The 12,619-nt window shown below is 54.1% G+C and overlaps 1 protein-coding gene across 1 annotated transcript in view; it reads right to left on the minus strand.

Moving 5' to 3' along the window:
- Positions 1-12,619, minus strand: part of Anxa11 (annexin A11) — a 44,312-nt gene that overhangs the window by 7,339 nt on the left and 24,354 nt on the right. The window contains exons 2-10 of the mRNA XM_046419723.2: positions 9,906-9,968; positions 8,319-8,431; positions 6,462-6,848; positions 4,849-4,936; positions 4,498-4,592; positions 3,675-3,788; positions 1,727-1,817; positions 1,279-1,358; positions 1,121-1,177 (exon numbers count right to left, since the gene is read on the minus strand). Coding sequence (XP_046275679.1) covers positions 1,121-1,177; positions 1,279-1,358; positions 1,727-1,817; positions 3,675-3,788; positions 4,498-4,592; positions 4,849-4,936; positions 6,462-6,848; positions 8,319-8,431; positions 9,906-9,960 — 1,080 coding nt within the window. The 5' untranslated portion in view covers positions 9,961-9,968. The remainder of the gene's footprint in view (positions 1-1,120; positions 1,178-1,278; positions 1,359-1,726; positions 1,818-3,674; positions 3,789-4,497; positions 4,593-4,848; positions 4,937-6,461; positions 6,849-8,318; positions 8,432-9,905; positions 9,969-12,619) is intronic.

The raw sequence follows: 12,619 nt of genomic DNA on the forward strand, positions 1-12,619 counted from the left end.
ATTCCTCAGAAGCCTGAAATCCAGATTTCTACAGGTAATTTCCCAGCCTTGAAAAGCAATTTCCGTATCTATAAGAAGGAATGCGTGTGAGCTGGGGTTGTGGCTCAGGGATAGAGCCTTTGCCTAACACATGTGAGGCCCTGGGGTCAATCCTCAGCACCACATAAAAATAAATAAAATAAAGGTATTAAAAAAAAAAAGAAGAAGGAACATGTGAGACAATCAATATTACAACAGCAGATAGATGGCAATCATGAGTAAGGGATTTCATAATTTGTTCTTCCTCTGTTTATTATGTATACCATTATGTTTGCAAAGAGGCAGAATTTGCATTCACCTGTTAATGAGCTTTTGAAGGGTTGAGTCCTAAATACTTGACAATTTGCAACCCTGCCCCAGATGGCCTCTAAGGTGCCTGCAAGTCCCAAGCAGCAGCTCTTAGACCTGTGGGCACTGACACCCAAGGGAATCAGCAGGTCAAGGTGAGGCTGAAGGAGGTCAGGCATGGAGGAGGGAGAGCATGATACCTCTGCCTTCAACAGAGGTCTGCTGGGAGGTATGGCCGCTCCCTCCCACCAGACAGGGCTCCCTGAAGCCAGCACACCAGGGTCTGAATGCAATAGTGGGACACACAGACTTTTCCAGAGAAGCATGGACACCTGAGCTTCCTTCCCCTTTTGCTTTGCAAATCACAAGAGGAACAAGGATGGAATTCTAAGGAAGCACAACTGGGGTGACAGCTGGTTTCTAGGCTCAAAGCCTCAAAAGCTTAACAGGCAAGCGCTAATTCTTTCCCTTTGCAAACATAATGGTGCACACACCTCAACACCGGAAAGGTCCCAATCCAAGTGAAATCCCACATCCATAACTCATTGATCAATCATTGCATCATTTATTTTTTTGCATGTTCCCCCCTTAAACGTGGGGAAACTAAGGCCCAGAAGACTAGGTGGTTTCTCAAGGTCACACAGTTGATAAAGGGCAGAGCACAGCTGAAACCTGAAGCATCTACAGCCCTCTCTGTATCCACTGCTCTTTTCTTCCCAGAGCATCTCTTTGTGAAGGAAGGAAGTGGGGGACACCCGTGGTTTAGGAAGCCTCGCCTGGTCATCACACTCACCTGCACATCTCTCTGGACGAGGGACATGTCCACATTGGTGCTTTCATCCCGGTTTCCCTGAAAGGAAGCAGTGGTATGATGAAGCCCACCCCGTCGAGGCACGGAGCTCCTCACTGCTCCAACCCCTCTGCTCTGATTGCCTGTCGTGGGGAAGGTACCTGAGAGAGGGAGATGAGGAGCCGCTGGAAGTGCCCCGACGTGTCACTTCGGATGGCCTCCTCCAGGGTCTTTTTGAACTCTGAAAGGGAGACACAAGGAAATCAATTCCCAGCTGCAGCTGCCCACTGCAGAGTCGGTCAACAGTGGACAATGGGACAGGACAGAGGCCCAGATGGCCCTTCAAGAAATGCAACCCTGTTATCCCCAGGCTGCCCTGGCCTCTGACAGGCATGGCTCTAACCACAGCCCTCCCTTAGTCACCTGCTCTGTGTGTGTGTGTGAGGTGCAGGCAGGGTTGGGCCTGGGTCAAAGCCCAGTGTGCTAGGAGTGGCAGGCAATGGGGTGATAAGGAGGCCAGGAAGGAATAAGAGGCCCTGGGAGAGGGTGTGGCCCATACCTGGCATGCAGAGCTGCCTGCAGAGGGCAGAGGCCCTGGGCCAGGCTCACCTGTTTTGTAGGCTCTGCTCAGTTCCCGGATGTGCTCATTGCTGCGGGAAGCGAGGATCTCAATCAGGCAGGCTTCGTCAGTGCCAGCCCCCTACAGTGGCACAGAACACAGCAGACCACACAGTTACCCTCACCAGCACCCTCGAAAGACAGCAGGTGCCACACTGTTAACAGCAGCCCCAGAGGCACACCTGTGGCACTGCTCCTGGGCCTGGGAGCCAGTCCCCTCACCCCACTTCCCCAGGCCCAGGTAAGCACTAAATAACAATGTCAATGGAAATGAATACAGATCACATAAAGGGTCACCACCACTGACAAGAAATAATCAAGAGAGGCACAGTGACTGTCCAGGGCCACACAGTACTTAGTAAGGGTGAGATGTGGACCGAGGTCTATTTTATTCCAAGGTCAGCCCATGAGTGAGATGACAAATAACTGAGAAAATGGGATAAAAATAAAAGAGATCAGAGTGGGTGTGTGGGAGTCCCAAGTAGAATGTGGAGTGTCTGGGGACATCTTAGAATAGGCTGCAATGAGGATTAAAAAAAAAAAAATGACTATACCAGGGACAGTAGGAAAGCAGAGGACAGAGTCAGCAGCCTTGCTTTTATGTCACTTTGAATCTTGGCCATGTGGTTCACCAGCTATGCAACCTTGATGAGTTACTCAGGTGGCTGGGTTAATGTAGGTAGAGCATTTAGACAGTGCTGCTCAGGCAGGATGGCCTCCTCCAGGGTCTTTGTGACCCTTAATTGTAAAAAAAAGTAGCTTATGTGAGCTCCTTTTACCATTTCTGATACCCCCTTGCAATTATCAGATTACTTGGGGTTTACGATGGGCTTCTGTGTTAGGCACTGACCCAGTGCCACTGCACCTCCTGACAGCACCTACTGTCCCCACTTCCTTTATGCTCAAGGACACACAGCTGGGCAGCAACAGCTGCAGCCACGCCTGTGTTGCTCCCAGCACCCCATCACCACCACCTTATCAAGCTGCTGAAGGCGGGTGCGGGGCAGAAGCCTGGGGACCACTGCCCTCCCCAGTCACCTCCTGCGTCCTCCCTGGACCAACACAGGCAGTGTGTGTTCCAACAGAGTCCTCTCCCCCTTCCAGGCACCACACTGAATCTCTACTTCTCCTGGGGGAGGCATTGGACCCCAGTGAGCAGTTCCTTCCGGGATGCATGCTCCACCCACAAGGAACCCCCTTCCGAGGGGTTGTCCCTTCTCAGCCCCAGGACACACACAGGTGCAGGACTGTATGTATGGATGGGACCTGCCCCTCAGCCGGAACCATCTAGACCTGCGGGGGACAGTGACACCAAGCCAAGTCCATCAGAATCTGCCCCATTAGGAATTTGGACAAGGGACAGCTGGTCTCTTCTATAGCTGGATCTGATAGGTGGCGGAGACGGTGGTGGGGTACAGGGTGTCATCATTTGGAAGCAGATACCCCAGAAGAAGTGGACCCAGAAATCACATCTGGGTCCTGCCCTTTACATGCCCTGGCCCTGGCCCTCGTTCTCTATGCCAAGCTGTCTTCATCCCCACGACCAGTTCTCTGCCTCTATTTTGGTTCAGCTCAAGCAGGTGGCTGCCATTTGCTAGTGGCAGAGACCCACAGGATGAGAGCTCCCCAACCACGGCCTCGACCCCCTCTCTCACTCCATTACCACCTTCCTCTATTCCCCCAGCTCCTGACACTTAAGATGGAAAGAGGCTTAGACACTCCCTCTAACAAATGGCATGTCATGTGTCTCTTGGGGAAATTACCGGAAGATGTGCTTTCTACAGCATGTTGACTCCAACCCAGGAGGGCCCAGGAGCTGCACTGAGCAACAGCTAGGAAGGGGACAGCCACATTTCACACCATCCAGCTCTTTTCTGGGCTGTGTGTCCACACCCACACTCCACTCCACACCTCTCCCCACAGCCCTACGTGTACATACCTTGATGGCTTCTTTCATCTCATACACATCAAACAGGACTGGAGTCTTCATCAGAGCCAAGATAGTCTTCTCAAAGTTTCCTGACAGCTCAGACTTCAAGTCTTTGATCAAATCCTGATTGCATTTTCAAACAAACAAGACAAGGACATTTTGAGAATCCACAGAAGGTGACTCACAGGAATAGAATCCCAAATGGGACAGCCACATCATGGACATCACAGGGAAGAAAAGCCTGCTTTCAGGGACAGGCCTGAGCTGCAGAGCCTACAATTATACAGGATGCCCACCACCAGGGGCATACCAAGGGGAGCGCTGGGCCGGGCACTCACCCATCCAATATATACATGATTATTTTTGTAAGATTCAAAGTTCTAGAATTTGAAAATATACCCCTTTTGCATTTGTTCAGTTCACAAATCTTTTCTTCCAAAACTCCTTTGTCAGCTAAACCTCCCAGGGTGTCATGAAGAGGGAGGGGAAGGGACCCTGAGGCTGGGTAGGGCTGGGGGAGAAATGAACTATGCCTGGTGTCAGTGAGTGGTGGCAGAGCCAAGGCTGCAACCCAGATGTCCACATGCCTCTCACCAAGCCTCACTACACTATGGACTCTGGGGGTGCTTCCTCCAGGCATCCTTCACCTCTAAAAGATGTCACCATCTGGGGACGACCGGCTGGGGAAGATCAGGAAATGTCCTAATGCAGTTCACTGTCCATTAGATGTCCACGTCCACTTGGCCCCAAGGAAAAGTGGGTCTGCAGGCCATGCTTGCTTCTATAGGGACCAGGCCCCACTGTCCTCGCCCACCCCCACCCCATAACTCACCTTGCCATAAGCTGTCTTGAAGGACAGGAGGATCTGTTGCCGCTGCTTGTTGGAGCGGCTCCCCAAGCAGTCGATGATGGCCTGCTCATCAGTCCCTGGGGATGAGGAGGTGGGAGGGGGTCACCGGATGCTTTGCAGGTGATAGGGACGCTCTGTGATTACTGACTCCTGGCCTGGGGCCGCTATTTCTCCTGGACATCCCTACACTCGCAAGCCCACCTTTCCTTCCAACACCACTGGGGTCAGGTTCGCCTCCCGCCAGCCACCTCAGCCCACGGAACCATCGTGAAACTGTTCAGGGATTTGGGGCACGGGGTGGGGTGTGGACTGGAGCCTCCCCAGGTCTCTCACCAAAGCCCTTCATGGCCTTCCGTAAGACCTCGGCATCTCGCAAGGGGTCAAAGCCGGAAGCATCTGTGATGGTGCCTCGGTTTCCAAACTACTTGGACAAAGAGTTGCAGGTAAGATGACTCTCTCTGGCTGTCCAGGGCCAAGGCTGTCCCACCCCAGACTCTGGCACCACCTCTCTCTAAACCTGGGGGAGCTCAAGGAGCCCGAAATAAACAGTGCAGAGGGCTCCACATTGAGTCTCCCTCAAGTGGCTGTTACCTGTCCTTGTGTTCTGGGTTTCTTCCCGGCTTCTGTGGCTAGGAGCCCTTACAGCTGGGTCCTGCCTCTGAAAACCTGCCCTCCACCCAGGTCCTCCAGGGCTGGGCCCAGGTCCTGAAAAAGGGCCCCTGGCCTCTCCTCCATGCCTAATCACATCACGCATGGAGCACACATCAGGACAGTCCTGATGGGCAGCCACTCCATGTGACCCTGGAGATGCCGGCACCCAGCCCTCACAATGGTGGGTGACCTCCTAACTGCTTCTTGGGACTAGCGTTCATTCCCTGTCCCTGTCCCTAGAGGCCATGCTGCCTGACTACTGCACTGCCTGCACAGCCAGCAGCTGTACAACCCCAGTGAAATTGAACTTCCCAGTTGCTATTTGACTTTTAAATGCCTCCCAGAGACTCTTGTGTCAAAAGGACTTTGCAGAAAGCCTGCGGCACTAGTGGGAAGTGGCAGCACAGTAAGGAGCCGGGGCCTGGTGGGAGGAAGTTAGGTCAGTGAAGGTGTGCCCCGCCCCTTCCTCTCTGCTCCCAGGCTACTACGAGGTGACAGCTCCACTCCAAGCACTCTGCCTTGATACAGGCCCAAACAACAGGCCAAGTGACCATGGACTAAAACCGGGGGTCCAAATACATCTGGCCTCCTTTAAGCTGTTCGTCACAGGTATTTGCCAAAATGACAGAGAGCTACTGCACAGGCTCAACTGTCTCCTGGTGGGCCATCCTCCCAGGCGGGCTAGACAGACGGCTATGACACAGTGAGGAGATGTGCTCAGAGAAGAGATGGGAAGGAGGCAGGGAGGCAGGCTTGAGGGTGGCATGGAGGCAGACAGGGAGCAGAGGGGACCCTCTGTCTAAAAATAGTCACCCAGCACATAACACCAGCCCTGTGCTTGGCTGCTTTGCCACGTAACCATGACAATGAATTCTAGGCTCTGCAAACATGAACCGTTCTCCAAAATGAGCCAAGATCAACCCTGGAGGAACTGCCAACAATTTTCCCAGCCCAAAGGGGATTTTAAGAATCCTCCAAAACCTGTCTGGGAGGGCCCATCGAGGGGACTATGGGGCATGAGCCTGGAGACCAGTGGCCTGGGTAGTTCTGAAAAATTCACACAGCCCAGGCAGTAAATCACAGGAGGAATGAACAGCACCCAACTTGCACTTGAAGCCAACTGGGAGAAGCTCCCACAGGCCGAAGGCATGGCCCCAGGGGAGCCTGTGACAAAGTGATACTCTATCCAAATAAGCAGCAGCAAAGGCCCAAGCCCTCCAGCACCTCCTGGCCTTGCTGCCAGAGGCCACAGGGAGGTCTCCAGTTTTGGGGTTCAGGTCCCAATCAGCACTCACCTGAGCTGGGGGGACAGCAGGAGTGACAGTCCCAGAGCTTGAGTATCCTGGGTAGCTTGGTTGAGGCTGCTGCCCTGGCGGTGGCATTGGTGACTGCCCAGGGTAGGTCATTGGGGGCTGCCCAGGGTAAGTCCCTGGGGGCTGCTGCCCAGGGGGTGGCATGGGCTGGCCTGGCACAGGGGCCCCTGGGTATGGCGGATATGAGGGCATCCCAGAGGGTGGGTTTCCTCCAGGGGGCGGGTACATTCCATATGGAGGAACAGGCTGCTGGGCTGGAGGGGGCTGCCCGAAGCCCCCAGGAGGGACTGGAGGGTAACCACCCCCAGGGGCCCCAGGGTACATGTTTGGCACGTTGGCTCCTCCGAATGTCCCAGACATGTTGGCTGCCTGCAAGTGCACAAAGCAGAGCCTGAGACCCCCAGCCCACAAAGTCTGGTGGCGGTCCGATGGTCTACCCTTCCCTGGCCTGAGCCCTGCCAGCTCCCAGGAGCCTCATTCCAGGACCTGCCCACCAAGCCCTGCTACCTAAGCTCTTCTCATACCTGAGCCGACTTAATACAGCACCTCCACCACAGCTACATGACGGATAATCACACCCACAAAGTGGGCTCAGAGACAGGCACATTTGTTCAAAGCTACAGAGTCAGCAAGTGGTGCAACTGGGGCTCTGACCTGAAGGTCTACATCTAAACCAGAGACCTGCCACCCCCAGTGCAAAGGAGACACCTTCCTTCTCCCACGGCTGCTGTTTCCAGCCAGACCCACTGGCTGAAGGTAAGGGCTCACAGCCCCAGAAAGCAAGAGGGCCCTTTCCTGCAGGCTGGCCACCGGCTCTGCAAATGAGGCCCAGGAGGATGTGTACTCACAGGATAAAAGCCCGGATCCCTGACAGGGTCCTGTGTCCTGAGACCTGGGCCCGCCTCCATCTCTAGCCCCACATTCACCTCTCCTCTCCAGCTCACTGTCCCTGAGCACATCAGGCCACAGCAGCTCAGAATTTACAGTCCCTAACATCCACACGGCACATCCCTCCTCTGCTTAGATCTTTGCTCAACACCCGCTCCCACTCTGACCCACCTTAAAAGATGGAACCTCTACCTTATAAGCCATATCCCACGTCACCCTACCCACTCCCGACCCTTCTTCCTGGCTTTTCTTGCTTCCAAAACCCTTTAATACAATATCATCACGTGGTTACGTCATTGTCTGTGTCTTCCCAACAGATGCTGAGCGCATCAGGGCTGCGATTTTTGTTGTTTTATTTGCACACCCCTAGTACCTAGAGCTGGGCCTCAGCAGATATAGGTGTGCACTGGTTGCCGTTTCTACATCTGCTGTCAAATTTTTAAATATATTTTAGAAGCAAAACAACAAATAAAAGTAAGTGTCTGCCCACTCTCCTGCCATACACCCACCCAGGACCAACCAGACAGATCTCCACATGTACACACACGCATGCACACGCAGACACCTGTACACAACACTCTCATGTACACACACATGCACAAACGTGTGCACACACACACCCTTCCCTCTGGGCCCTGTGCTGAGCTCGTAAGAAGGTGCTCCACGAACTTCCATGAAGGCACGGCCCTTACCCAACCCCCAGGGCTGAAAGGACCCTGAGAGACCATCAGTTCAATTATGCTGCCCTTCCACTCATCTGACAGAGGGGGACACTGAGGCCCAGAGAGGTGGTGAGGAGGTGGCAGAACGCTGAAGAAAACCCGCGTGTTCTAACATACAGCTCAACACACTCCAGCTCAGGACCACCTCTGAAGCCACAAGGGGCCAGTGCCCTGACCCCTCTGGCCAAGCAGCTACAGCCCCAGGAGCGGCCTCAGGTGCTGGACTCACCATTCCTGAGAGGTAGTCCGGGTTGAACTGCCCGGCATAGTTGGCCACGTTATCCAGCCCGATGGGGGGCATGCTGGGTGGGGGGTAGCCAGCTCCGCCCCAGGCACCACCACCTGAAAACAACACCAAAAGTCTACAGTGATGCGCAGGCTCGGGGGTGAGGGGTCCTGCGGGTTTGGCTTTTTGCTCTAAGTCTATAAATGGCAGAGACAGGAAGGACGACAAGATGGAGGAGATAGGGTTGCATCGTGGGACACTAACAGACACTAACCGGTATCCACAAGGGGACAGTAAAGCCAGCGGTGTGTCTTAGGGCAAGGTTCTCAACCACTCTGGGCCCATCTCCTCTGCCGAAAAATGGGCACGATGCCCAGTGTATGTGTCCAGCTGCTGCAATGGGGAATAAGCTAATGCCTGGGCAGTGGCTACATGTGGCCACTGGACCTGGTGGAGGCTGCTGCCTGGCAGGTGCACTCCTGCCCACAGCGGCCTCGCGTCCGGCTCTTCAGTTCCAGGGCTGTGGGATACCCAGGGACCATCCTGCCCTAAGACATCCGCCTACTCTCCCTCCTGCTGCTCGGGCTGAGCAGCCATGCTGATAGAGGTGGGGATGGCAGGATTTCGGCGGAGGAGATGGGGCCAGTGTGGTTAAGCTGGGGGTGAGCAGCTGCTTCAGCAGAAGTGGCCCAGCTCAACCCTGAGGTGAAAGTGGCAAGTGACTGAGTCTCCTCCCCCTTGGGCTTGGTCTTCACCTGTTGAATGGGAGGGAGGAGGGAGGAAGGGCACAAATGGCCTACAGGTTCCACTGATGCTTAGACCTCAACTCCAAAAGTGTGTGATGCGGGCTGTGTCCCCTGGGGCAAGGGGCAGTACAGCTCGGACTCCCTCTGAGGGAATGTCCCTGAAATGGCCCTTGCCTCCCCTTCATTCCAGAAGCTCCCACATCTCCTTTTCTAGTGTAGGACCAAATTTCACTTCAGGAAAATGAGGGCCCAGGGCCAGGACAGAAGAGCGTAAGCTTTGCTTCTGGGGCAGGGTTCAGATCACCCACTGGGTGGGACAGCCTCACCCTATAACACATGGCTTCAGGCAGCTGCAGGGAATGACACGTGATCCCCACCATCTGCCTCCAGGAGACAGCCTCTACTTCCTCCCTGGGGGAGGGCAAAACCATGCTCCCCCAGCCAGGGTGGACGCTCTGGAGGGCACCCAGCCAGAGCCTTTGCCTGCCAGGCTTATGAGCACCTGGGTATATCGTGAGTATGTCATTAGTAGCCCAGAGAAGGAGAGATCTTTGAAGTCACTTGGCAAAGGAGAAAATGGAGTCTCAGAAAAATTAAGGCATTTGTCTTTATCAGCTAATAAGGTTGGAGACAGTCCTGGTCTGGCCCAGGGTCTTCCAGAACCAGTTTCAAACCCAGGCTTCCCCAAGCCTCAGCATGGGTCCTCTCCAGGCCCTGCCTGCCCTGGGGAGGTCCCCTCTGTTGTCCTCGCCTCCTGCAGGTTGTGCTCAGGGGAGGACAGGGAGTGAGGAAACTCCCATTCCTCCTTCCCCACTCCAGGCCCACCCCGCCCCACCCCTCTTACCTGGTGCAACTGGGGGGTAGCCACCAGGAGGTGGGGGATAGCCTGGGTAGCTCATGGGTAGATCTGAAAGAGAAGAGAAAGCACACTCAGGTGGTTCCTGGGCGTCCTCACCAAGCAGGCTTGCTGGTCAGCTACGAGAGGACAGCAGCCATGGCCACAGCTGCAGGAGTTGCATCAGGCTGGTGGCACAACCCAGCTTACTCGCTCCCTGTGGGGCCTCAGAGCTGGGCCTCAAGCTTGGACTGTGGGCCAGGCCCCAAGCCTAGGCCACAGGAAGACTCACCACCTGGAATCTTCTCAAATCCTGGACAGCCCTCTCACCCACATTTCCCTCCAGCTTCAGGGGACAAGGGTGCAGCATGTGTCTGGACCTGCCCTCTGGCCTCTGACCTCAAGTGACAGAGAAGACACCACCTCCTTTTCAGGGCTCCAAGTCCACGTGTCTTCCTCTTCCTGTGCCTTTATCGCCATCCCTCCAGCAACAGGGGAAGTCAGAGGACCCTGTCTCCCTATGGCCAGCCTACAAACCCCCAGCTGTCCACTGCCACTACCATCTTGGGTCTGACTTATACACCTTCCAGTTTCCAACCACTAGTTCATCAGGCAAGGGACCTGGCCAGTACAGAACAGTCCTTCCTAGAAACAGAAGGGCCCTACACAGGGATTTTACCTGTTGTGGGGCCCAAAATCAGGGCAGAGGACAACGCCCTTCTGTTCATGATGAAGAGGCCACTGCAGGTCACTTCGAGTAAGTGACTTACTTGTGGATCAGACAGTAAGGGGAGGAGAGAGTCTGGAACCCACGACAGCTGCAGGACACCTGTTCCCATAGTCCCTTCATACACAGACCCTTGGCAATGCCCATTGCCTAGGAGGGACACAGATCAGCCGCCACACCAGTCACTCAAAAGACTCAGTTCCCCTTCATCCACCCTGAAGAACCAGACATGTTGTTTTTAAGGAAGCTGAAGGGCTCTCAAGGTGCCACAGGTCCCCAGAAGGCGATCCGGGTTCTCAGCCATTGGGTGTGGTCACTTGATTTGCTCAGTGGGTCCAGAAGTGACCAGAGGCAAAGCAATGGGAAGTCAGATGATGCCTTAGAGGTCTTGGAGAGAGCTGGAACTGCTACCTGAACCTTCGACAGACCACCCTTCCCCTTGCAGTTTACCATCTGGCCCAGATGACCCTTCCCCATGCAGTTTACCATCTCTCTGAACTTCTGGTCCATGCACTGCCTGGGGCATGGTATGAGTCATCACCCAGCAGCCAGGTGACCTATCAGCAGGAAGCCCCACTTGTCCTGCCCTCAAGCTGCTCCTTCAACCCAGATTCTGCTGGGACCCTCAGGCCTCCCGGGGAGGAGGGAGCCTGGGTGGGGACAGGTGACCCAGGAACCTTCTGACTGTAAGGAGCTGCCTGCAGCAGGATGAGTTGCAATGGTCACTTGGCATCTGCCCTTCCAGAGACAGCACTGGACAGGACTTCAGGGCACCAAAGCACCACTGTATTCTTCTACTCCTCTTCCTTACACCAAATAAATGTTCACTAGGCTAGAGATTTAAACGTAAGCAGCAACCCCAAATCCCAAAGTCACAAAATAGAGCTTCTGCATTATCAGAAACAACCTAAAGACATAACAAATGATTAACGTATGGGGAAAGTTATACAGTTAAAAAAAGCCAGCTCCTCAGGAGGCTGTGGTTTGAGTTCAAGGCCAGCATGGAAAACACAGGAGACCCCCATCTTAAAACAAAAAAGAAGAGACCAATAACCATTAGAAAAACTGAAATGATGTGGATGAAACGCATTTGCCTTCAAAAGGTGCTAAGAGAAGCACCAGTTAAAAATGCAGAGATACCAAAATTAAAAATGGCACCTGCTTTAACCCAGCAACTCCACTAGACATTTATCTCCCAGAAGCACTTGGCCCTGTAGGAAATGATGTAGGGCCATGGATTTACTGTGGCATTACCTGTAACAACAGAAAACCCCTCACCACCCAACATCTGGTCAAACATAAAACACAACAGAGTCCTACAACACACCCTTCAGAATTAGCCAGCTCTCTCTATGGGGATCATTTCATGTCCCCACTATTCACCAAGGTACAGGGCTACATGTATACAAACTGGTAATAAAGAAACCAGAAACACACAAACTAAGTGGTGCCCGTAAGTACACGAGCCCGGACCACCTCTGGAGTGATGAACAAGACTCTGGGAACCCTGGTTGCCTCTGGAAGGGAAAGCGGGGACTGGAAGTGAGGCTTGCTGTTCCCACACGCGCCCTCTGCATTTCTGCCACACATGTACTACCTACCAAAACACAGCTTTACAAAGGGCTTAATGCAGGCAGGCACTTCTGACACACATCAGGCCACTCCTTCCTGCCACACAGATTCATGGCTGTTCTTCCAAGATTAAAATAATTCACATAGGGACACTCAGACCTAGCATCAGGACGCCAGGCCTGTCAGCCACACAAAGGGGACGGCATTCAACTTCTGGGAGGTCAGCTGTGGAGCCTCCTGGCAAAGTCAAACCTGCCCTCTAGGAAGGGCTCTGCCTTGCAGGCCCACAGGGTGGGCCTAAGGCACCTGCAGAGCCTTAGCCCTGCAGTCCCTCATCGGGGTCCTCTCCTCTCCCCAGGACACACCTCCCACCTTCCCCTCTCCTGAAAGAAGGATCTCCTTATTCCCAGTATTTTTTACCCAG

The sequence above is a fragment of the Marmota monax genome, unplaced genomic scaffold (assembly GCF_021218885.2).
Source record: "Marmota monax isolate L192 unplaced genomic scaffold, Marmota_monax_Labrador192_F-V1.1 WCK01_AAM20220418_F8-fsc00019, whole genome shotgun sequence".
NCBI classification, from domain to species: Eukaryota; Metazoa; Chordata; class Mammalia; order Rodentia; family Sciuridae; genus Marmota; species Marmota monax.